Source organism: Culex quinquefasciatus, chromosome 1 (genome assembly GCF_015732765.1).
Source record: "Culex quinquefasciatus strain JHB chromosome 1, VPISU_Cqui_1.0_pri_paternal, whole genome shotgun sequence".
Taxonomy (NCBI): Eukaryota; Metazoa; Arthropoda; class Insecta; order Diptera; family Culicidae; genus Culex; species Culex quinquefasciatus.
Window position 1 is genome coordinate 61,124,558 of NC_051861.1, and position 26,109 is coordinate 61,150,666.

Here is a 26,109-nt window from a genome sequence, read left to right on the forward strand (position 1 = left end):
AAACAGCAGACTATCGTCTGCAACTCGGAACATCAGAAGCAGACCGGATGTCAGCGCTGGAAGGTTTTTGCGACGCAGATTGGGCCTGTGACACGTCCGATCGAAAGTCGAACAGTGGATTTGTGTTTCGATTCGGAGAAGCGACGATCAGCTGGGCTAGCCGAAAGCAAACCTGCGTATCAACGTCGACGATGGAGGCGGAATACGTGGCCCTGGCGGAAGCAGTCCAAGAGGTCGTGTGGCTACGGCGTCTGCTGGCAGAGCTCGGCGAGAAGCAGCAAACACCAACAACAATCTTCGAAGACAACAAGAGCTGCCTGGACTTTGTCGCGCTGGAGCGGCAGAATCGCAGATCGAAGCATATCGACACAAAGTTCCACTACATCAAGGATGCTGCTACTTCTGGTCAAATTGTCCTGCGCTACTGCGCCACCACCGACATGCTGGCGGACATCATGACCAAACCGCTTGGAGCTGTTCAAGTTGCGAAGTTCGTCGGGATGCTGGGACTCAAGGCTGGAGGATCTGGCCACCGCTAGACATCGAGGAGGAGTGTTGGCCGTACGGTGTGAAGCCCACTGGGCAGACGCGCTGTCAAGCGTTGGCAGCAGTTGCTGTCACCTGCGAGTGACGTTTATTGACATTAACCATTTCCGTTTTTACACTCGATCATTCGCACATTAGACTTTGTAAAACCTAGACGCTAAATACATAAAGGTAAAACTGTGATTCCCCGATTTACTTTAACTTCACGCGACTATTCCACTGCTGAACCGCTGCCAACATTGGCCACACCCGGAGTGGCCATTGCCCTGAGGGAAGGTTCTCCCGGGATGAAATTTACGGAACCATACAGATTTGGGCAACATGGGTATCAAAATTCATGGTTTTTGATACTGGTAATGAAAATGGACATTATGACAGGATTGGCCACACCCGGAGTGGCCATTGCCCTGAGGGAAGGTTCTCCCGAGTTTTCCGAAACATGCTTGTTTTGGCAATATTTTCGTTTTTTGGCAATTTGATTCCACAGAGGTGCCAATTATTGAAAATATTAAATTAGAATTAATTATTAAAGATTAAATAAATTGGCGAAGAATTTAAAAATATAAATAAAAATGGATTTACTTTGAAGAGTTTTGTACAAAGTTCTTTGTCATATTGGTCATGTAGAACATAACCACCTGCACCTTTTTTTTTCTGAAGTTGGATTCGGACCGTGGCCCAGCTGGTCTACATTTCCGTCCGAAACCGCGTACAATCGCGTTCCGGCGATCGGCCAACGTGAACGTGGCCGATTACTCCGCTACACGAGACTGTGGTCTAGGACAAGGTCGAAGTTGTTGATTACGGTAAGATCCTTCGATAGGAAATTCTGTTTGTTGATTTATCTTTTTTTTCTATTTCCTCACAAAGGTTTCTGTTCTTGTTCGGCTTTCTTGGGCATAGACTCCGGCAGCAGCAGCGGAAACGGGCTAGGCTCCCTTCTTGGTAGCGGGGGCAGACACGGTGCTGAGCAGCCTGGCGCAGGTCCCGCCGGAACCGATTGCTGTTGATGATGTTCTTCAGCTTCTTCAGGGCGTGGCGTGGGTTGTGCTTTAGCGTCATTTTCACGGTGACCTTGGCCGACTTGGTCTGGTTCTTTGGCCATCTGTAGACGACTGAGATGCCTTTATCCACCAGCATGTTTCTCAGCGACTTCTAATGCACCAGTTCCGGCGCTTCAGTAGGAACGGTGGGATGAAGAATCGTCATGTAAGTTGAGGTAAATTATTTCTATTGTCAGATACAACATTTTGTTCTTTTTCCCATGCAACTCGCCCACGACGTTGATCAATTTTTCGGGGACTTCGAAAGGTTGCAGCAAAACACGATGGTGACAACACAATCTGGATTGCTAAGGGCAAGGGCGATGACGAACACCGTTACGATGCTGGCAGGTGCCTCCATGGCTCAGTTGGGTTCAGTTCCATAGGTGATAATATTACTAAATGAAATTCAATTACGGAATTCATAATGTCTTTCGTTGCAGCTCTCGGTTCGCTGCTGCCATAGTCTAGGGTTCAGAATGAAGCATTGCCGGCGTCGAATTGCACGATGGTCTTTCGTATCCGCCTCTTGCATAAGTTTGTAGTAGGAGCATTTGATCTGACCGCCAGGATTGCGAGCAGATCATGATGGACATCCTGTCCGAAACGGAATACAAAAAGCTTCAGGAAGGGGACGTGTCGGCTTATGGCTTCCGCCGCGAGATACGAATGAAACCATTGATTTGAAGCCGATTGATGTGGATTTTGTTTCTAATTTATTCATTTTTTCTTTTCAAAATTCCGCAGAACTAAAATCACAATCTACATATTTATGTGAGCCAACATTTCTCGCTTACTTTTTCAAAAAAATCTATCAATATTGGAAACCCATGGTGCGGTCCTTTTTTGAAACAGTATTTACTCTAGATTTTTCGTATTATTTCGTATCATCACTCCGTTGAATTTTAAATCTGATACTACTTTTCATGCTATGAGCCCACAGTAGTTTGGAATGATTTACTGTCGTAATTTCTAATCAATGAAAAGCATTTTTTATACATGAATGTTTAAATTGATAAGAAATATAACAAAAGTGAACCGATTCAATCAACGTTGAGTTTTTCTAGCATTTGAAGTTTACATCAGAATTAAAATTCAACGGAGTAAAAAAATTTTAGGTTTGGGTAAAATTACATCGATTTCATCGGAAAATTACATGTCTGAAAGCAAAGTTTGTTTGGCAAATTTACGTCGGATGACATTTAAATTTACAATGAATTTGATGTAAATTAGCATCATTAATGACGTGCACTTTTGGTACATCATAAATCATGTAAATTTACCCGATTTTTTTTTCTGTGTAGGTCGACTTCGGTGGATGAATTCTCAGGTTCTTGAACTTGTCCTTGTGCGTCGTCGGCAGCACGACGGCCTCAATCAATTTCTGGATTTGCCTGTCCAACCCGCCAATGTCCGAATACTGCTCGGTCGGCCGGAAGTGTCTCTAGGATGAGGTACGAGTCCATGTTTACGCCCACCAAATCGCCCGGCTTGAGTTTCTCTGGATCAACCAGGCCAAACACGGGCAAAAGTACGTCTGCCGTGTCAAAGTATTGATTACGGTGCGCTTGCCCTTCCGCTTGGAGTCCAGCACCACCACCGCCCCGTCGTCCTCCGTCTCCTGAGGGTCCACGTCCAGCAGCTCGATCGACTTGTCCTCCTGGGTTACCACCATCTCGATTGCTGGTGCCTTACTGAGTCCAAACACGCACCAAATTCAACACAAAACAATGGAAAATCCGGATTTACTACGGCCCGTGAAATTGCCGGATGATAATAGAGCGCCAGCGAATCGCCCGGCCGGAAAATGTAATAGAGACAGATTAATTTTTTGTTGTTGTTTGTAAACAGTGCGCGCGTTTGCGATGACAGCTGTGAACACTGAAATAAAATTCATAGAGGAATGGTTTATGCACGTAAATATGGATGCACATACGGATTAACTTATGAAATAAATGCAACATATTTGGAGTGACCACCTTGTGGACCTCCTACAATTGAAATCACTAAATAGCGAAAGCTACAATATTTTATGAATAAAAGAAAATTTCTAGTATTTGAAATTGAGGTGAAAAGCCACCGATTGTGATTGGACACTTAATATTATTAACGGGAAGAATGTACATGGAAGAGGAAATCTGAATAAATATAAATTGAAAAAAAAACTGCCGTCAAGCAAAAGTCAATCCACCCAGCAGGGCAATTTGGCGAATTAAAAATTCAAGTATGCAGAAGTTATCTACCAAATTGGTACATATGTCTACCTCGAAGGAATTTTAGTCTACCTCAATAGTTCTGTAACCAGTGTGAGTGTTGTGTACAATAATTGATGTGACTCGTCGCGAATTTTGTGTTAAATTATTTAAATGTAAATTATTGTGCCAAGAAGACGTTGTGTTTGTCGACGGGAAGTTACCAGGACGCTGCCCAGCAAGCAAGAAACCCGAAGCTGGAAGTCCCACACCGTGCGTCGTTACCGCTAGTCACCACCAGGAGCGCTGCTGCATATCATCGCATGGGCGGCCATTGGGGGTGGTGAATGTGCGTAATCCTTGAGGATGACAGGATGAGGAGGAGATGGGTTGGCGCGTAAGAGGTCAGGGGTTCGGGATTTTGGTCTGACCGTTGCTCGGTCATTAAGTTTGGATATCTACCGCGGAAAGGTTGTCGCCAATAGCAACCCTCACCCGCGAAGTCAGTGTACCAGTGTTGGAGTAGTGAATCCTTGGAGGATTGGGAAGTGCCCGTGTAACCCTTAACTACCCCATTAGAAAATATTATGCCTCAATCATGGTTTTTGATAATCATAAAAGCTTTTGCATTAGAGAGCGCCATCTCTTACCGAGTAGAGGAAGCGATTGTAGTTCATTTCTATTCATTTCGGCACTCACGATCGAGATCTCATTACCCTGGCCGTGGCTATCCGTAAAATTGTTAAAAGATGGGCAAAACGTATATCGAACCAAATTTCGATACAATAGAAAAATGGGAAAGAAACGGGAAAAACCGATCACGTCCACTCAATGTGTGTGACAAGGATGCCCCTATTGGTTGCCATATGAGAAAAGGAGATGTAATGACGATTCTACCACACGGATGTCTTGCGTGTAGCAAGAATTTGCTGTAGAAATGTTCTACAAACTGGGTTTAGGATATTCAAGTGGAGACTGTTGGCCAGTTAAGTTCAGCGGATGCAAGTCAGTGAAAGTGTGATTAGAGGTGCGACTAGTGGTGCGATTAAAGTCAATCTATAGTGAGTACTTGATTGTCAAATGTAGGAATTTCTTCAAAACTAATAATTTCAACCTTTTTGTATTAGTTCGTGAGCCGCTACGTTACATTAGGTTCGCAAGTGGTTAGCACGTGCCTTCTGCTGACCAAAGTCAAAGTAAGAATTCCTAAATTATCGTAAATAGCTAAAACTAAACTGAATTGTGTTTAAATATAGGGCTTAGCCAATTCAAAGCTTTTGAAGTCGCACACCGATCAATAAAATCTAGTCCGCACAAAAGATCAGGTAAGCAACGCTGGCTAAAACGATTGTAAAACTGCTAGAAAGTGAGATTACTTTGCTGTTGAACAGGCGAAAACCCACTGTTCAACGTGGGAGCGAGTCTGGAGCGGTTTCTGGAGCGGCGCGAGACCGGAATTTGCGGCTCGAAACATCCGTTCGAGGTTAGGTCGAACCACCCTAACCACGTGACTGAGGCGTCACTCACTGGGAAAACCGACGCCACCCCTTCGTGAACGCTAGAATCTCCACTAAACATCGCGCGAAGCAAGCATCCGACGCCCGCAAGCAACCGGAGGGGTGGCTACATCCGTGGCCGTGACGAGACAGCAGGAGCTGTTCGTGTGATTTGGACATCCAGGTATGACCGGAAAACCCCCAGGAAAATCCCCGAACAAACCCCTAGCCTGACAATACCCTAACCGCCATTTTGAATCCCTCATCCAGGACCCCTTTGTTCCTTTGTGTTCCTTTGTTCACTGCGTGAACACCGTTTGGTTTCACCCCGGCCGTGCGACATCCGGCCCGGTGAACCACCCGTACGAACCGTCAGCGTCTCGCTGGACATTGTTCAACCGCCAGGCCGTTACCGTTACAACCGCGAACCCTAACCCCGGACTGTTCCGACGGAGTCCCCGGACACCGTCGAAGCCTGTTGCACGTCACCAAGCACAGGAAGGGCGCGGACGGCAGGCGAGGGTCCTTGAAGGCTGCAGCCGAAACGTCGGAGGGTCCATCCGACTGACGTAGAAGCCACCCCTTGGCAGAACGCCGGAGGAGCGTCGACGACAGCAGGAAGGAGCAGCGACGACGGCAGAGCGGCGAGAACGGGGCCCCAAACGCGTGCACCGGAAGTGCGAAAAGAAGAAGAGGACGTGTGAGGTAGGAGTAGTTATAAGGAAGTGGGACGGGACGTGTGAGCTAGTGGAAGTTGGAAGGTATTCCCGGAATAAATTGTCGACCTTACGCGAAGCATAAATGTAGTTTCCCTTAGTCATTCGCAGTGTTTTCATGGTTTTTGAGTAATTTCGAGCGTCACGCCGACCCTGGGTATTTTAAGGGAGAGTCCCATCGGTTTTGTACGCCCTGACACCGGAAGCACATCTCTTACAAGGTTAGTTCACTTCAAGTATGGACTGGGAGTGAACACCAGTTGTTATAGTTCAGTAAGTAGCATTGCCCTGCTGGAAAGATACCAGTTTTCAAGAAAACGACGTCAAATCAACTTCTGAAGTAATACAAAGTAGTCTACCTCCGTTCTACCTAACGAATCTGCAATCAGATTTTCCTAAACTTCTTATAAGTAGTACTTCTCTTTATACTTAATTTTCAAAGTACTTTATATATCGATTTTGACCGCGGCATCGTGTTTCTTGGAAAATTCTAGCCCGATTTGACCTATAAAAGTCCATACTTAAGTTGAAAATGGCGGTTCTGGAGCAAATTAAAGATTGTTCAAAAATGAGCTACCATGCGTCTCCATCAAACAGGAGAATTAACCCTAAAGTTCAATATATCTGCAGTTCTGATTATTCCTAGCATGTAGCAAGTGTTTTTGCTGCAAAATGATGCCACATAATTATTTTATCACATTCTACCCCATAAAGAAATAAAGATAGCTAATGAATATTTAAAGAACAAACAATGGACATTTTGATAAAACATCAAATAAAAGCAGTCCTGCTGAAAATCTGTGGCACATCCAATAGTTGCTGAATGTTGTTCTGATGTCTAAGAATGAAATTCAGCCATTCTACCAAATTCTACCTCATTATAAAATTGTTTTTAAACACATTTTTTAAGAAATTCCAGCAAATTACTTAAGAAAATTGCAATTTTAATAAAATTTCAAATAAAAGCAGCCCTGCTGACAATCTGTGACTCATTCAATAATTTGATGTTGTTCTGATGTCTAAGAATGAAATTCAGTCATGTGTGTGTGTGGTACAATCCAATACCCGCTAACCGGTAGCGATATTATGGGAAAGTATAATTTATATCAGACTTTGTATATGCCGGATGCTGATACAACTTATCTCAGTCCCGGGTATTAGGTGGTGATAGCCCTCGCGCTGCTTCCAGAATGACAGAGCTCCTTGCGGTCCAATTCCGAGGTCGCTGGGCATTGTTCGGCCCCGCCTAAACATAGAAGCTAGCATCTGAAGGAAACTCGATCTATATTTAGACTTCCAATCCCGTCAGGCAAATCAGGGATCAGCGCGTATTTAATATGAGGAGATAGAGATAACATGTTTCAACACTACGGATCATTTCACTGCTAGAGTGTAAACCTTCTGATGGCCGACTGCTTAGCGTCCCAGACCACCAATCCAAAGGCGTGAGTTCGAATCCCACCTGATTAATTTTCGTTTTTGTTCATATTCAAAGTTCAAATTTCTGATTCCAAATTTCAAAGGTACCGACCGGGATTTGATCCCTGAACCTTCTGCTTGTGAGGCAGAAGCCGTAACCATTAAGCCACGGAGCCGGTTTAAGAATGAAATTCAGTCATTCTACCAAATTCTACCTCATTGTAAAATTGATTTTTAATACATTTATTTAGAAATTCCATCAAATTTCTTAAGAAAATTGCAATTATAATAAAATTACAAATAAAAGCAGCCCTGCTGACAATCTGTGGCTCATTCAATGATTGGATAATGTTGTTCTGATGTCTCAGAATGATATTCAGTCATTTTACCAAATTCTACCTCATTGATTTTTAATACATTTATTAAGAAATTGGGTACTAAAGCCCTGTGTCAATTTTCATGTACAACGTTAAAAAACACGATTAAAAACCATTTCTGATCACTTTTTTTCATTTTAACGCAACATTTTTTTTTGACAAGACAACATTTTTTCGATGGATTAACTATGGTCCCCTTGGAACGAGCTGTCAAGTAGGAGCTTTTCTGTCAAGAAGGACCGCGAGATTAATTTTTCAAAATTGATTTAAAAATCCATTTTAAACTCTATGTGGTCGTACAAAGGGTCATTGTACTCAGAAAAATAAGCTTAATCGCTGTAAACAATAATATCAGCAATCTAAGCTTCATTTTAGGACCCAATTCCATCAAATTTCTCAAGAAAATTGCAATTTTAATAAATTTCAAATAAAAGCAGCCCTGCTGACAATCTGTTGCTCATTCAATGAGTGGAGAATGTTGTTCTGATGTCTAAGAATGATTTCTAGTAATTCTACCCAATTCTACCTCATTGTTAAATTATTTTTAAACACATTTTTAATAAATTCCAGCAAATTCCTTAAGAAAATTGCAATTTTAATAAAATTTCAAATAAAAGCAGCCCTGCTGACAATCTGTGGCTCATTCAATGATTGGAGAATGTTGTTCTGATGTCTAAAAATGATATTCAGCCATTCTACCAAATTCTACCTCATTGTAAAATTTGTTTTAAAACACATTTTTTAATAAATTCCAACAAATTCCATAAGAAAATAAAAAAAAATAATAAAACTTCAAATAAAAGCAGCCCTGCTGACAATCTGTGGGTCATTCAATGATTGGAGAATGTTGTTCTGATGTCTAAGAATGATATTCAGTCATTTTACCAAATTCTACCTTATTGTAAAATTGTTTTTAAACACATTTTTTGATAAATTCCAGCAAATTCCTTAAGATAATTGCAATTTTAATAAAATTTCAAATAACAATCTGTGACTCATTCAATAATTGGAGAATGTTGTTCTGATGTCTAAGAATGATATTCAGTCATTCTACCAAATTCTACCTCATTGTAAAATTTGTATTAAAACACATTTTTTAATAAATTCCATAAGAAAATAGAAAATTTTAATAAAATTTCAAATAAAAGCAGCCCTGCTGACAATCTGTGACTCATTCAATAATTGGAGAATGTTGTTCTGATGTCTAAAAATGATATTCAGTCATTCTACCAAATTCTACCTCATTGTAAAATTTGTTTTGAAACACATTTTTTAATAAATTCCAACAAATTCCATAAGAAAATAAAAAAAATTAATAAAATTTCAAATAAAAGCAGCCCTGCTGACAATCTGTGACTCATTCAATGATTGGAGAATGTTGTTCTGATGTCTTAAAATGATATTTAGTAATTCTACCAAATTCTACTTCATTGTAAAATTGTTTTTAAATACATTTATTAAGAAATTCCATCCAATTACTTAAGATAATTGCAATTTTAATAAAAAATCAAATAAAGGCAGCCCTGCTGACAATCTGTGGCTCATTCAATGATTGGAGAATGTTGTTCTGATATCTAAGAATGATATTCAGTCATTCTACCAAATTCTACCTTATTGTAAAATTTGTTTTGAAACACATTTTTTTAATAAATTCCAACAAATTCCATAAGAAAATAAAAAAATTTAATAAAATTTCAAAAAAAGCAGCCCTGCTGACAATCTGTGACTCATTCAATGATTGGAGAATGTTGTTCTGATGTCTTAAAATGATATTTAGTAATTCTACCAAATTCTACCTTATTGTAAAATTGTTTTTAAATACATTTATTAAGAAATTCCATCAAATTTCTTAAGAAAATTGCAATTTTAATAAAATTTCAAAAAAAAGGAGACCTGCTGACAATCTGTGGCTCATTCAATGATTGGAGAATGTTGTTCTGATGTCTAAGAATGATATTCAGTTATTTTACCAAATTCTACCTCATTGTAAAATTGTTTTTAAATACATTTATTAAGAAATTCCAACAAATTCATTAGGAAAATTGCAATTTTAATAAAATTTCAAATAACAATCTGTGACTCATTCAATAATTGGAGAATGTTGTTCTGATGTCTAAGAATGATATTCAGTCATTTTACCAAATTCTACCTCATTGTAAAATTGTTTTTAAACACATTTTTTAATAAATTCCAGCAAATTCCTTAAGAAAATTGCAATTTTAATAAAATTTCAAATAAAAGCAGCCCTGCTGACAATCTGTGGCTCATTCAATGATTGGAGAGTAATTTTCTGATGTCAATGAATGATATTCAGTCATTTTACCAAATTCTTCCTCATTGTAAAATTGTTTTGAAACACATTTTTTAAGAAATTCCATCAAATTCCTTAAGAAAATTGCAATTTTAATAAAATTTCAAATAACAATCTGTGACTCATTCAATAATTGGAGAATGTTGTTCTGATGTCTAAGAATGATATTCAGTTATTCTACCAAATTCTACCTCATTGTAAAATTGATTTTAAATACATTTATTAAAAAATTCCATCAAATTTCTCAAGAAAATTGCAATTTTAATAAAAAATCAAATAAAAGCAATCCTTCTAACAATCTGTGGCTCATTATATAATTGATTCAATGATTGAATGAGCCACAGATTGTCAGCAGGGCTGCTTTTATTTGAATTTTTATTAAAATTGCAATTTTTTTGGAGAAATTTGATGGATTTTTTTAATAAATGTATTTAAAAACAATTTTACAATGAGGTAGAAATTGGTAGAATAACTGAATATCATTCTTAGACATCAGAACAACATTCTCCAATCATTGAATGAGCCACAGATTATCAGCAGGGCTGCTTTTATTTGATATATTATTAAAGTTGCAATTTTCTTAAGGAATTTGTTGGAATGTCTTAAAAAATGTATTTAAAAACAATTTTACAATGAGGTAGAATTTAGCAGAATAACTGAATACCATTCATAGACATCAGAACAACATTCTCCAATCATTGAATGAGCCACAGATTGTCAGCAGGGCTGCTTTTATTTGAATTTTTATTAAAATTGCAATTTTCTTAAGAAATTTGATGGAATTTCTAAATAAATGTATTTAAAATCAATTTTACAATGAGGTAGTGTTATGATGGCAACACTGGCCATGCGTGGGTAATGGATGAGGAGAATAGGGGGAGTTGAAGTTTAGCGTGTAACGGAACGGAAGAGAATAAACACGTACAGTTTGGAACCGCGATTAAATTCGATTCTTTATTTAATAAATTCGATCACAACAATTGGCGATCGAGGATCGAATTACAGAGTAAACGTTTAAATTCGTGGTTGAATTAAATTCGGTCGGGAATTCGCGAAAGAAAAAGCTTCAAACGGAAACGCAGTTTGGAGCAGTTGAAAGAGATGCCGACGCCATATTGTTTGGAAAACAGAAGAGAAAATGAACCCGATTGGAGGAGGCATGGTTCCGTTCGATCCGGATGACTCGGCCAGCGTTAGCACTCGCTGGAAGAAATGGAAGCGAATGTTCGAGATATTCTTGGACGTCAACAACGTCCAGCTGCCGTCTAGAAAGAAATCGTATCTCTTGCACTGCGCCGGAGAGAGCGTCCAGGATATCTACGTGAGTCTCGTTGGAGAGCAAGAGCCACCAGTTCCCGATGGATCGGACGTGTACAAGGAGGCGATTCGTGTGCTTGACGAACATTTCCTGCCGATGAAGTGCTTGCCGCAGGAGCACCACTTCTTCCGAAACTTGGAGCAGGGACCGGACGAGAAGATATCCAGGTTTGTGCTTCGCTTGCGAGAGCAAGGAAATCTGTGTGAGTATGGCGGCTGGCTCGAAGAAAACATCAAAGAGCAAATCTTTGAAAAAGGAAAATCGGACGAGCTTCGGGCCAAAATACTTCAGAAGCCAAACATGACCCTGGAGGAAACACTCAACGAAGGCCGAGCCCTGGAAACAATCGAGAAGGTGCGGCAGGAACTGCACCGCAGTGGTCAACAAGGTCAGTGCGTCCAAGCAAGAGTGTTTCCGCTGCGGAAATGAAGCCACTTTGCGAGCAGCGAGCTGTGCCCGGCGAAAAACACGAAGTGCAGGAAGTGCGGATTGGTGGGGCACTTCTGGCGCTGTTGCAACACCAAGGCGAAGCACGGAAAGCAGCGAAAGGTGCAGCAGGTGGCCCAAGAGCCGCCGGAACCGGAAGAAGAAGCGGATGACGTATACGACTCGGACGACACTGTTAGTAACGTGGATCAACAAGAAGTCCGATACGTCTTTGCTGCAAGTACGGAGGATGCTGCGGGAGAAAAAGTTGTTTGCTGTATCGGAGGAGTGAAGATCAAGTGGGTCGTAGATTCTGGAGCTGGAGTGAACGTGATGGACAACGCAACCTGGACCTACCTCAAGCAACGGAACGTCAAGGTGATCTCGCAAACGAAGGAGCCGCAAACAACGCTCAAGGCCTACGGCAACAACAGCCTCAAGGTTTTGGGACAATTTCGAGCCAGCATTGCTACGAAGAACCACGAGACGATCGCTGACGTGTTCGTGGTGGAAGATTATGGTGCGAGCCTGCTGAGCAAGACTACGGCGACGGAGTTGCAGATTTTGAAGATCAACACGGACGTGTGGAGTGTTAGCCCGGCGGAGAACGCAATCGGCAAGATCACGGGAATCGAAGTTCACCTGCAGATCGATCCACTGGTGAAACCGGTCCAGATCACCAAGTGCCACATCCCAATTCCGCTGCAGGAAAAAGTGGAACGAGAAATCGATCTTTTGCTGGCACAGGACATCATCGAGGTGGCACCGATTGATTCACCGTGGATTTCCCGTTTGGTAGTTAGCCCGAAAGCCGGTGATCCGTCTGCCGTTCGACTGTGCGTTGACATGCGTGCCGCCAACAAGGCCATTGTTCCACAGCATTTTCCGCTGCCAACGTTCGAGGACATTGTTCCACATCTTCGAGACTGCAAGTGGTTTTCGAAGATCGACTTGATCAAAGCGTTCCACCAGGCGGTTCTGGCACCAGATTCACGGTACATCACCACGTTTGCCACCCACCACGGCTACTACCGGTACAAACGGCTGCTATTTGGCATGAACATTGCGTCGGAGGTGTTCCAGAGCATCATGGAGCGCGTACTGAAGGGGATTTCCGGAGTGAAAGTCTTTATCGACGACATTCTGGTGTTTGGATCAACGAAGCAACAACACGACGCTGCCCTCAAGGCAGTGATGCACCGCTTGACGAGCCATGGAATCACCGTGAATCCAAAAAAGTGTTTCCTCGGAAAATCTGAGGTGACGTTCATGGGCCATGTGCTGTCCGCTGACGGAGTTCGACCAACCTTGGACAAAGTGGAGGCGATCAAGCGATTGCGGGAGCCGAAGACGCCGGAGGAGGTGCGCAGTTTTCTTGGGATGATCACCTATCTTGGCCGTTTCATCCCGGAACTGTCAACGCTGACTTCACCGCTGCGAGAACTACTCCGGAAAGACTCGGAGTTTGTCTGGGGCCCGTCGCAACAGCAGGCGTTCCAGAAACTCAAGGAGCTACTCAAGGATGCCAAGAATCTGGGATATTATTCTCCACACGACAAAACTATTGTGATTGCGGACGCTGGTCCTACCGGGCTCGGAGCAGTTCTGATTCAGGAGAAGGATGGGCGAAAAAGAGTGATTTGCTACATCAGCAAAGGGCTCTCGGATGCGGAGAAGTCGTATGCCCAGAACGAGAAGGAAGCGTTGGCGTTGGTGTGGGCTGCTGAACGGCTGCAAATTTACTTGCGTGGGTTGACATTCCTTCTCCTCACTGATAACGAACCGCTGAAAGTGATATTCGGACCAAACCACGTCTCCTGTCCAAGAATTGATCGTTGGGCCATGCGACTGCAATCGTTCAGGTTCACCGTTATACACATCCCCGGCAAAGTGAACATCGCCGACCCGCTGTCGAGACTGCCGGCCTACACGAAGTGCAAGACGTACGATCAGTTCGGCGAGGAAGCGGTTCTTGCGATCACACAAAAGGCGGTGCCTACTGCTCTGACATCGGAGGAAATCGCAAGCAACACAGTGGCTGATGTGGTGTTGTCAAGGGTGAAGGAGGCTCTCAAGACCGGCCGCTGGAATGAAGAAGTGAAGAAGTTTGCGCCGTTCAAAGAAGAGCTCTACTGCTGCAAGGAAATCCTGCTTCGAGGAGAACGCCTCGTAATCCCCCAGAGCCTTCAAAAGCGCACTTTGGCGCTTGCCCACATTGGACACCCGGGAATAGAACGATCCAAGCAACGACTTCGCTCCAAAGTGTGGTGGCCAGAGATCGACAAGGACGTGGAGCAGGCGGTTCGAAAGTGCTTGGATTGCCAGATTGTGGGGAGAATGGCACCACCAGAACCTATGGCCGTACGACAGCTTCCATCTAGTCCATGGGAGTTAATGAGCATGGACATGTTGGGCCCGCTGCCGACCGGTGAGTCGCTGTTAGTAATTATCGATTGCTACAGTCGGTTCCGTGTTATCGAAGTGTTGAAGCAGACCACATCGGCTGACATCATCGGCAAGCTGAGGCCGTTGTTCATGAGGATGGGAATCCCGTCCGTCCTGATGAACGACAACGCACGGAACTTCACGAGCAAAGAGATGCAAGACTTCTGCGATTCGCTCGGGATCAGACAACGACGTACCACGCCCTACTGGCCGCAGGCTAACGGGGAGACCGAACGCCAGAACAGATCGATACTCAAGATCCTGAAGATTGCCGAGCTGAACAAATCGAACTGGAAGAAGGACCTGGAGGAGTTCAACTATGCCTACGCCTTGACTCCTCATCCAGCAACAGGACGTTCACCTGCAGAGCTGGCATTTGGTCGGCAGTTTCGAGACTGGATTCCACAATTGTCTGGTCTCGGAAGTCACGAAGAGGAGGTGGAAGATAAGGATAAGAGCTACAAATACCGTGCCAAGTGCCAAGTGGATGCTACTAGAGGAGCAAGAGAGTCGTCTATCGAGCTGGGAGATCAAGTGCTGATGAAAAACATGAACCCGACCAACAAACTGTCTGCTCCGTTTCTACCTCAACCAGCAAAAGTGATCAGCAGCAGGGAAACTCGGTCGTCGTGGAGACCCCCGAGGGCGTGAAGTACCGGCGACATTCGTCGCATTTGAAGAAGGTGAACCCGAGGACGAGGACTTGCAGTGGGCGACGCCAACACAAGGTGAGGAGATTCCGAGAAGCAGCCGGATGCAGAAACGAGCCGAGGCCAAACATCGACTACTTCGACAAGGTCTGGCCGCCAAATCAAGCGTCCACTACGGTTCCAGGACTTCATCGTGGATGTCGGTACTGGAGGAGAGCAAGGAACCAAGATGTGAAAAGGGGAAAGTGTTATGATGGCAACACTGGCCATGCGTGGGTAATGGATGAGGAGAATAGGGGGAGTTGAAGTTTAGCGTGTAACGGAACGGAAGAGAATAAACACGTACAGTTTGGAACCGCGATTAAATTCGATTCTTTATTTAATAAATTCGATCACAACAGGTAGAATTTGGTAGAATAACTGAATTTCATTGTAAGACATCAGAACAACATTCTCCAATCATTGAATGAGCCACAGATTGTCAGCAGAGCTGCTGCTATTTGAAATTTTATTAAAATTGCAATTTTCTTAAGGAATTTGTTGCAATTTATTAAAAAACAAGCCTTACCCGACAAACTTCGTCTTGTCATTTTCGTTTCTTGACGTTTTAAGCTTGTTTGCTTATTCAGCCTACTGTGATCAAAATTTGATTTTACGTAACTTTTCCCATACAATCTGCAGATTTTCCGGAATCGGTTCCAGAGTGGCCAAAGTGTCAATCAGTTAGCGTATAAACCTTCCTTGGGCTTATACGAACCCAACGCAACAAAAAGCACCTCGATCCGACGCTCCGTATTGAACTGATTCGCGTTCGAACAAAAACATCGAAATTTTTTATATATATAGAGAAGATGTATTAAAAAGCAATATTACAATGATGTACAATTTGGTAGAATGATTGAATTTCATTGTTAGACATCAGAACAACATTCTCCAATCATTTAATGTGCCTCAGATTATCAACAGAACAGCTTTTATTTATATTTTTATCAAAATTGAAATTTTCTTAAGGAATTTGATGGAATTTATCAAAAAATGTGTTTCTAAACAATTTTACAATGAGGTAGAATTTGGTAAAATGACTGAATTTCATTCTTAGACATCAGAAAATTACTCTCCAATCATTGAATGAGCCACAAATTGTCAGTAGGGCTGCTTCAATTTTAAATTTTATTAAAATTGCAATTTTCTTAAGGAATTTGTTGGAATTTCTTAAAAAATGTGTTTAGAAACAATTTTACAATGAGGTAGAATTTGGTAGAATGACTGAATTTCATTCTTAGACATCAGAAAAAACATTCTCCACTCATTGAATGAGCCACAGATTGTCAGTAGGGCTGCTTTTATTTCAAATTTTATTAAAATTGCAATTTTCTTAAGGAATTTGTTGCAATTTATTAAAAAATGTATTTAAAAACAACTTTACAATGAGATAGAATTTGGTAGAATGACTGAATTTCATTGTTAGACATACATACCATACCATACCAATCAGCATAGCGCACCAGGTACGCGTGCTGTAGCAAGAAGACGCTTCCATCTTTCTCGGTCTTGTGGTGCTACTCTCCAATTTCCCAGGTTACAGATCTTCCGGATATCACCATTCACTTGATCTCCCCACCGTGCGCGCGGTTTCCCTGCTCTTCTGCCTGTTTCGCCAGCTGGTTCAGCGCGGTCAAATAACAGTCTGACAGGCTGGCCTTCGTCCATTCGGGCGACATGGCCGGCCCACCTGAGCCTCCCGATTTTCGCCTGGGTGGCGATGGTCGGTTCTTCAAGAAACGCGTGCAGTTCGTGGTTCATGCGTCGTCGCCACACTCCGTCAGACACCTGCACTCCACCGTAGATCGTTCGTAGCACCTTCCGTTCGAAAACTCCAAGGGCACGTTCATCCTCCTGCCGCATCGTCCAGGTCTCGTGGCCATAGAGGACTACCGGTCTGATCAGTGTTCTGTACATCATCAGCTTCGTGCGGCGTTGCACTCGATCCGAAGTGAGAGTTTTCCGTAATCCGAAGTACGCACGATTCCCAGCAAAAATACGAGTCCGGATCTCTTTGCTGGTGTCGTTGTCGGAGGTTACCAGCGATCCCAAGTACACGAACTCGCTCACCTCCTCCAACTCATCACCATCCACAGTTAGAGGGTGAGACTTGGGGGGCGACATCCTTCGAACCCCTTCCTCTCATGTACTTCGTCTTCGTCGTATTCATGCCAAGTCCTACACGCCTTGCTTGTACCTTCAGTCGGGTGTAGACGTCCATCACCGTCTCCAGGTTTCTTGCCACAATGTCGATGACATCGGCAAAAGCAACTGGTAGGACTTGTTCATAATCGTGCCACTCGTTTCCATGCCCGCCCTTCGAATAATGCCCTCAAGGACGATGTTGAACAGCGCACAGGATAAGCCATCACCTTGGCGCAGCCCTCGGCGTGATCCAAAGGGTTCCGCTAATTCCCCCGAAACGTGCACGTGACACATCACACCATCCAAGGTAGCCTTGATCAGCCGAGTCAGTTTATCCGGGAATCCGTTCTCGTGCATAATCTGCCATAGCTGCTCGCGGTCGACTGTATCATAGGCCTGTTGAGCCCTCTGGCTCGACAGCACATCGACTGCTTCATCGACTGCCTCACTGGCAGCCCTGGTTAGATCGACAGCAGAACAGCTGTGCCAACAGAAGCAGCAAATAAAATCATTCTTCCCTCTTGTATCACACGAGCTAGTTTTTTTTTTTTATTTTTTTTTTAATTTATATTTATTTAAATTTCTTTTCCATGTACATTCATTCAGTTAAAATATTATTGAGTGTCCAATCACAAACGATGACTTTTCACCTCAATTTTAAATACTAGCAACTTTCATTTATTCATGAAATATTGTAGCTTTCGCTATTCAGTGATTTCAAATGTAGGAGGTCCTACATGTACAAAAGGGAAAAGGGATACCTTAAAACTAACTTATAAACTATATAAAGAGCGGATCAATGCAGCTGAAGACTGCAATGATTTTTGTCGAAATGCATCAATTATCTTATTGGACATAACATCCAAAGTGTCAACTTCGGCTAATTGATGAAGTTCACTGGTGCTGAACCAGGAGGAAGTTTCAGAATCATTTTCAGAATTTTGTTCTGAATCCTCTGAAGTTTTTTCTTCCTGGTTAAGCAACAGCTTGTCCAGATCGGCACAGCATAAAGCATGGCAGGTCTGAAAATTTGTTTATAAATTAACAGTTTATTCTTGAGACAAAGTCTAGAATTCCTGTTTATAAGTGGATACAAACATTTAATATATTTGTTACATTTAACCTGGATACTTTCAATGTGATCCTTGTAAGTAAGGTTTTTGTCAAAACCAAGTCCAAGATATTTCACTTGATCCTCCCACTTTAAATTTACCTCATTCATCTTTATAATGTGATGACTTTTGGTTTAAGAAAATCAGCCCTTGGTTTGTGAGGGAAAATAATAAGTTGAGTTTTGCAGCATTTGGAGTAATTTTCCATTCTTTCAAATAAGAATTGAAAATATCCAAGCTTTTTGTAATCTTCTTGTGATGACACGAAGGCTTCTGCCTTTGGCGGAGATGCTTGTGTCATCAGCAAAAGTGATTTCTGACATCCTGGGGCAAATCAGGCAAGTCAGAAGTAAAAATATTGTATAAAATTGGACCCAAAATGCTTCCTTGAGGGACGCCAGCACGTACAGGTAGTTGATCAGATTTGCTATTCTGATAACATACCTGCAGAGTACGATCCGTCAAATAATTTTGAATAATTTTCACGATATAAATCGGAAAATTAAACCTTTTCAATTTCGCAATCAAACCTTTATGCCAAACACTGTGCTTTTCTATGTCTAGAAGAGCAGCGCCAGTAGAATAGCCCTCAGATTTGTTGCTTCGAATTAAATTTGAAACTCTCAACAACTGATGAGTAGTTGAATGCCCAAGGCGAAATCCAAACTGCTCATCAGCGAAAATTGAATTTTCATTAATGTGCGTCATCATTCTATTAAGAATTATTCTTTCGAATAATTTACTAATAGATGAAAGCAAACTAATGGGCCGATAGCTTGAGGCTTCAGCAGGATTTTTATCCGGTTTCAAAATCGGAATTACTTTGGCATTTTTCCAACTACTGGGAAAATATGCCAAATCAAAACATTTGTTGAAAATTTTGACCAAGCAACTTAAAGTTGCTTCTGGTAATTTTTAATTAAAATGTAAAAATGCCATCCTCACCAGGGGCTTTCATATTTTTAAATTTTTGATAATAGATTTTATTTCATTCAGATCCGTATTAAAAACTTCATCTGATGAAAATTCTTGTTCAACAATATTCTGAAATTCTATTGAAATTTGATTTTCAATAGGACTCAAAACATTCAAGTTGAAATTATGAGCACTCTCAAACTGCTGAGCAAGTTTTTGAGCTTTTTCCCCATTAGTTAATAGAATATTATCACCATCTTTTAAAGAAGGGATGGGTTTTGAGGTTTCTTAAGAACCTTTGAAAGTTTCCAAAAGGTTTGGAATAAGGTTTAATTTGTTCGACATCTCTTGCGAACTTTTCATTTCGCAGGAGAGTGAATCTGTGGTCAATAACCTTTTGCAAATCTTTTGAATTCGCTTCAGTGCAGGATCACGAGAACGTTGATACTGTCTTCGGCGAACATTTTCAGACGAATCAGAAGCTGAAGATCGTCATCAATAATGGGAGAATCAAATTTGACTTGGACTTTAGGAATAGCAATATTCCTAGCATCCAAAATTGCATTAGTTAAAGATTCCAAGGCTGAATCAATATCAGCTTTGGTTTCTAAAACAAAATCATGATTTAAATTATTCTCAATATGATGCTGATACCTGTCCCAATTAGCTTTGTGGTAATTAAACACAGAACTATTGGGTCTGGTAACTGCTTCATGAGAAAGTGAAAAAGTTACTGGAGGTGATCAGAATCAAAATCAGCATGAGTCACTAAAGGACCACAATACTGACTTTGATTTGTCAAACCAAATCAATTGTTGATGGATTTCTAACAGAAGAAAAGCAAGTTGGCCCATTCGGGTATAAAACCGAATAAAGACCAGAAGTGCAATCTCTGAACAGAATTTTACCATTGGAATTTACTTTTGAATTATTCCAAGATTGGTGTTTGGCATTATTCAATTCAATTCGGTTTTATTTGTGAATAATCAATTTACAATGAGTTCATTTAGGTACACAACAGAGTTTTGGTGTTCCTTTCAGCTGTGATTTACATCGTAATTCAATCGAAAAATTATTACTTATAACTATGGAATAGACAAGAGTAAGAAAAAGTTTTCAAAAAACTTACAGAAAGTGCAATGGGAAAAAGATAGATAGAAAGCTTAAAACTAGATCACAGACAAAAATAATATCAATTATAGATGTGCTTGATCATCAGCTCCCGAGGGCCAGAAATTGCTCCGCCTTGTTACGGCAGCTCCGAAACCGCGTCATCATCTCCCCCGCGAGAGCAAAGAACTCCGGCAGGGTAAAGAGATCTTCCCCGGTGACTCCTTGCTGGGCCGCATCGCCGCTACCGGCAGCGACCACGCTGGCAAACGAACGCCCCCATCCAGGAGGGATCGCTGGGTTGTCCGCTGGAACCGTACGCTGCCCAGCTGCAGGAACGGCTACGCTCGTACTTCGCTGAGGAGAGTGGGACGCTGCTGCTTTCTTCTTCTTCTTTTCCTGCTCCTCGAGGTAAGCCTTGCGCGCGACGCATCCGCGGTAGTTACCGGTATGGTTGCCGTCACAGTTCTTGCACTTTACGCGCGGCTTAGTTTGTTCTGCATTTTCCCCCAAGTCCGCCTTTCGTGGCAGTGCGCACGCCTCCGAGAGGTGTGACTCACCGCACTTCACGCAGCGGGGCCGGAGGTTGCAGTTCCGCGAGCCGTGGCCGAATTTCTGGCAACGGTGGCATTGCGCTACGTCTGTCGGGTTCTTGGTGTAAAACCGCCAGTTTACCCAAAACCGTCCAGTGTCTTAATCCGCCGCAGATCTTGGATCTTGACGGTGCCGCGGTCGAAGTACAACAGGTACAGGGTGTGTGTACCTGTGACTGTTGTCTTTCGCGAGAGCACTTTTATCTCCCGTGGCTTTATTCCGGCGTTCGAGAGGTGTCGCTTCAGGTCGGCGATCGGACGGTCTTGGTAACCCTGCAAGACGACCTTAACAGGGGCTTCTCTGGGTCGTATGTGTAGAAGTTGAAGTTGCTACGCTTCAGTTCTTCAAGCACCAGGTCAAAATCTTTCTGTTCAGTGTGATCACTTGCACTGCCGACTTACCGATTTTCAGACAATATCCGAGGCCTTCCAGCAACTCGTCAACATCGTCCGCCAACGTGTCCAAAACAAAAATTGGAGGTGGTCTTCGTTCCGTTAGAGAATTGTTCTTTTTTGACGTCGGCACTTTTTTCCGTGCACGACCATCATCGTCGTCGTCGTCGGTAGTGCTGCTACCGTCGGTGTTGTTGTTTTCTTCGTCGTCGCTCAGCATCTGGAACTCGTTCCTGATGGGGATGTTGGCGGATGTTGATGTGCCACTGGCCGTGGCACCGGAAGTACCGGAACGGGTTCGCACTGGTGATCTCGGAACATACCGGGATGTAGTAACTTTTTGTCGATTCCATCTGCGCTCACGCTCCCCTGCGCGATGGCGGCCGACACGGCGTTGGTTTGTTTACCTTTTTGCACACGGCCGGTAGACGAACTTCGCGGGTTTTTCGAGGCCGCACTCGAACTGCCACGGCCACGGCCGGCCTTTGGCATGCTGCAGGAGCAAACTCGCGGCTAATCACGGTAAACTACGGCGAAAAAAATCGAAAAAAAAAACGATGGAGCACTGAGCACTTGACTGCTGCTTGCTCTCGTGCGTACGTGTTTGGCATTAAAATCACCGATAATAAAAAATCGAGATCTATGCCGAGTAAGTTTATTCAAATCCCCTTTGAAATAATTTTTATTTTCCCCAGTGCATTGGAATGGCAAATATGCAGCTGCAATCATAATTTTTCCAAAAGAAGTTTCAAGTTCAATGCCCAAACTTTCAATAACTTTTAACTTAAAGTCACGTAACGTGCTATAAGTTATACTACGGTGGATAACTATTGCAACTCCACCGCCATTTCGATTCATTCGGTTATTAGTTATAACTTTATAATCTGGATCACTTTTCAAATAAGTGCCAGTTTTTAAAATGTTTCGGTTATAACAGCAACATGCACGTTATGAACTCGTAAAAGTTGAAAAATTCATTTTCTTTCGCTTTTAAAGAGCGAGCATTAAAATTCATAATATTGATGGAATTACTTAGATCCATGATTAAACTTCAGGGTAAGAACAACATCATTCGCAAATTTTAATCCAATCTGGATTGCTTCCATCATGGATGTAGCATTACTCATTGTTTGAATCAAACCAAACAGTGAGTTTTGCAAAAAAGTCATTTTTTCAAACGTAACATCGCCGAGATCAGAAGATCCCAAAGCGTTGCCAGCAGAAAAATTTTCAAATGAGATTTGAGGTACCTGCCCAATTTCAGAAAGATTGGTAGAGGATTTAAAATTCGTGGATGAACCTGAAACGACGTTAGCATAAGAAATGCCATTGTTGTTACCTAACTTTTCCACGGTAGGGGTATTTCTAGAATTGTTCGAGTGAGACAGCACGAACGTTTGATTTAAAGATGCAGGTACAACCTGACTTTGAGAAAATTTCGGTTTGGATTTCGGCTGATGCTTAGCACGAGAATCCAAAACCTTTTTGCCTTTCTTACTAAAGAAAGGTATAGGTTTTACTTTAAGGCTGGACGTCATTTTCATCTTCGTAAATATGTCGATTCAGCATGAATTTTCTTCGGAAAAATCGTCAAAAAATCACACTGCATCGATTTTAGACGCTCTATCGATTCACCTTGACAGAACTCGCCTATCTCCAACCCTCGAATTTTGAGAAAATAAATTCCGTGGAGTTCGAGTGATGTCCGTGTGTGGTAAATTTTTGCCAAATTTTGTGTCGCGTAATCCTCGGCTCCCTATTTTCGATTTTGATTGTTCCAAGTGCATTTGAAAGCTGGTGTGCTGAACAAGGGTCATTTTGAGACCGAATTTCGAAATATCCATCTGTTTTCGGATGCGGCCAGACTTTTCAACAAAATACACAGTTTTCAAATGAAAATATGGTCAAAAATTTTCATTTTCTTTTCTTTTATTTATCTCAAAAATTGCATTTTTCGAGCTCTACAACCTCCCAAATTTTCATCCAGATCCATAATCTGGTTCTGGAGTTAGAGCCGTTTGATTAACCTACCAAAAGAAAAAAAAATCCCTAAAAAAAGGTAAAAGCCCACCTGGTGACCTTTGCCAACACTTTTCATTTCCGATTTTATCCGAAATTTCTTTCTACATCCATAGTACAGACCATGAGTGAGCATCTGAAACATATTTGACATCTATCGGCAAGCCGGATCAATTTTTAGAGCTATTTACTTTTTGCCTTTCTTACTAAAGAAAGGTATAGGTTTTACTTTAAGGCTGGACGTCATTTTCATCTTCGTAAATATGTCGATTCAGCATGAATTTTCTTCGGAAAAATCGTCAAAAATCACACTGCATCGATTTTAGACGCTCTATCGATTCACCTTGACAGAACTCGCCTATCTCCAACCCTCGAATTTTGAGAAAATAAATTCCGTGGAGTTCGAGTGATGTCCGTGTGTGGTAAATTTTTGCCAAATTTTGTGTCGCGTAATCCTCGGCTCCCCTATTTTCGATTTTGATTGTTCCAAGTGCATTTGAAAGCTGGTGTGCTGAACAAGGGTCATTTTGAGACCGAATTTCGAAATATCCATCTGTTTTCGGATGCGGCCAGACTTTTCAACAAAATACACAGTTTTCAAATGAAAATATTGTCAAAAATTTTCATTTTCTTTTCTTTTATTTATCTCAAAAATTGCATTTTTCGAGCTCTACAACCTCCCAAATTTTCATCCAGATCCATAATCTGGTTCTGGAGTTAGAGCCGTTTGATCACTAGCGTGCCCAGGTCCTCAAGGAAGGTGGGGCAAAAATATTAGAGTTTTGAAAATTTCGTCGTTTATGAACACCCCCTGCCCAATTTTAGAACAAATTTCCGAGGATGGTGGGGCAACTGCCCCATGTTGCCCCACCCTGGGCACGCTAGTGCGTTTGATTAACCTACCAAAAGAAAAAAAAATCCCTAAAAAAAGGTAAAAGCCCACCTGGTGACCTTTGCCAACACTTTTCATTTCCGATTTTATCCGAAATTTCTTTCTACATCCATAGTACAGACCATGAGTGAGCATCTGAAACAAATTTGACATCTATCGGCAAGCCGGATCAATTTTTAGAGCTATTTACTTTTTGCCTTTCTTACTAAAGAAAGGTATAGGTTTTACTTTAAGGCTGGACGTCATTTTCATCTTCGTAAATATGTCGATTCAGCATGAATTTTCTTCGAAAAATCGTCAAAAATCACACTGCATCGATTTTAGACGCTCTATCGATTCACCTTGACAGAACTCGCCTATCTCCAACCCTCGAATTTTGAGAAAATAAATTCCGTGGAGTTCGAGTGATGTCCGTGTGTGGTAAATTTTGCCAAATTTTGTGTCGCGTAATCCTCGGCTCCCTATTTTCGATTTTGATTGTTCCAAGTGCATTTGAAAGCTGTGTGCTGAACAAGGGTCATTTTGAGACCGAATTTCGAAATATCCATCTGTTTTCGGATGCGGCCAGACTTTTCAACAAAATACACAGTTTTCAAATGAAAATATGGTCAAAAATTTTCATTTTCTTTTCTTTTATTTATCTCAAAAATTGCATTTTTCGAGCTCTACAACCTCCCAAATTTTCATCCAGATCCATAATCTGGTTCTGGAGTTAGAGCCGTTTGATTAACCTACCAAAAGAAAAAAATCCCTAAAAAAAGGTAAAAGCCCACCTGGTGACCTTTGCCAACACTTTTCATTTCCGATTTTATCCGAAATTTCTTTCTACATCCATAGTACAGACCATGAGTGAGCATCTGAAACAAATTTGACATCTATCGGCAAGCCGGATCAATTTTTAGAGCTATTTACTTTTTTTTTTTTTTTTTTTTTTTTCCTTGGATGGCCCACCTCTTACCCATACACAGTTTTTGTAGCATGGAAGGTTTACGAGCAGATATCTTTCGATAATTCGTCGTTCGTGTTTTGAGAGTGTCCTGTAATCTTGACTCTACTTCCGTGTATGCCCATCCATTTCTCTCGTGTCCTATCTCAAGGCGCTCTAACAAATCCAGTGTCGAGTCATTTTATCAATCAGATTGCAGTATTTTTATCCATTTAGGTATTGGAACCATTTGCTATTCCACGCACATATGAGCCCATAGGGTTAAACCGCGCCCAGATTCGCGTTACTTTTGAATAAATTTATCATATGCGGCCCAAAGTGATCCCATGCGATGTGTACCGATAATGAAGATGGCCGACCGTCATAACGTGCTCTTCGTCACAGTACCATCGTGGGTCACTTCTACTCCAACGGCCGTTGCCGTACAAACTCCTTGCAGCTCCGCTTAAACTCGTTTATGTTGCTCGTCATCTTTGCTGCCTCTGGAAGCTGGTTGTATAGTTTAAAACCTTTATAAAACAACGAGTTCTGTGTACAAGCCTTCCTCCAAATCTGCAACCTGAGATCGTCAGCTCCTCTAGTGTCGTGCTCATGGATATCCCTTCCGCGTACCATGGCCTCCGTCAAGTATTGTGGTGCCATCCTTTCCTTCACACGAAAAACAAAAACAAGTGTGTTGTATTCGATCCGTTGCTTCACCGACATCCACTGCAAACATTCGAGCATGCTCCGTCTTGGTGTCAGTCGATCACATCTAAGGATGAGCCGCATAATTTTGCTCTGGAGAACTTGCATCCTCTTCATTTGCCGTTGTGTTGCCAAGAACAAGATCGATGAGCAGTAGTCGTGCGGCGCGATCAGCGAGTTGTACAACTGAACCTTTGTCTGCTGTCAAGTAACGATTAATCCTACACAAAACGCCAAACTTTCGTGCTGCTTTCCGAATAGTGTAATCGATGTGTTCGTTGAAATTCAGCTTTTCATCCAGCATGACTCCGAGATA

General features: G+C 42.1%; 2 protein-coding genes and 1 long non-coding RNA gene across 3 annotated transcripts; 2 read left to right on the forward strand and 1 right to left on the reverse strand.

Annotated features, from left to right (window-relative positions):
* Positions 1-1,233: 1,233 nt before the first annotated feature.
* LOC119769876 lies at positions 1,234-3,264 on the reverse strand. The gene is made up of 4 exons (XM_038263652.1): positions 3,151-3,264; positions 2,873-3,033; positions 1,507-1,651; positions 1,234-1,323 (listed from the first exon to the last, which is right to left on the reverse strand). The coding sequence occupies exons 1-4, from the start codon at positions 3,262-3,264 to the stop codon at positions 1,234-1,236; spliced, it is 510 nt and encodes a 169-aa protein (XP_038119580.1).
* A 1,645-nt stretch (positions 3,265-4,909) lies between these two features.
* On the forward strand, positions 4,910-5,381 carry LOC119771162. Its single transcript, XR_005279060.1, has 3 exons — positions 4,910-4,977; positions 5,038-5,106; positions 5,173-5,381. It is a non-coding gene; the product is annotated as an uncharacterized LOC119771162 (long non-coding RNA).
* Positions 5,382-11,238: 5,857 nt separating this feature from the next.
* On the forward strand, positions 11,239-14,940 carry LOC119769878 (uncharacterized protein K02A2.6-like). Its single transcript, XM_038263658.1, has 2 exons — positions 11,239-11,810; positions 11,865-14,940. The coding sequence occupies exons 1-2, from the start codon at positions 11,239-11,241 to the stop codon at positions 14,938-14,940; spliced, it is 3,648 nt and encodes a 1,215-aa protein (XP_038119586.1).
* Positions 14,941-26,109: the final 11,169 nt, after the last annotated feature.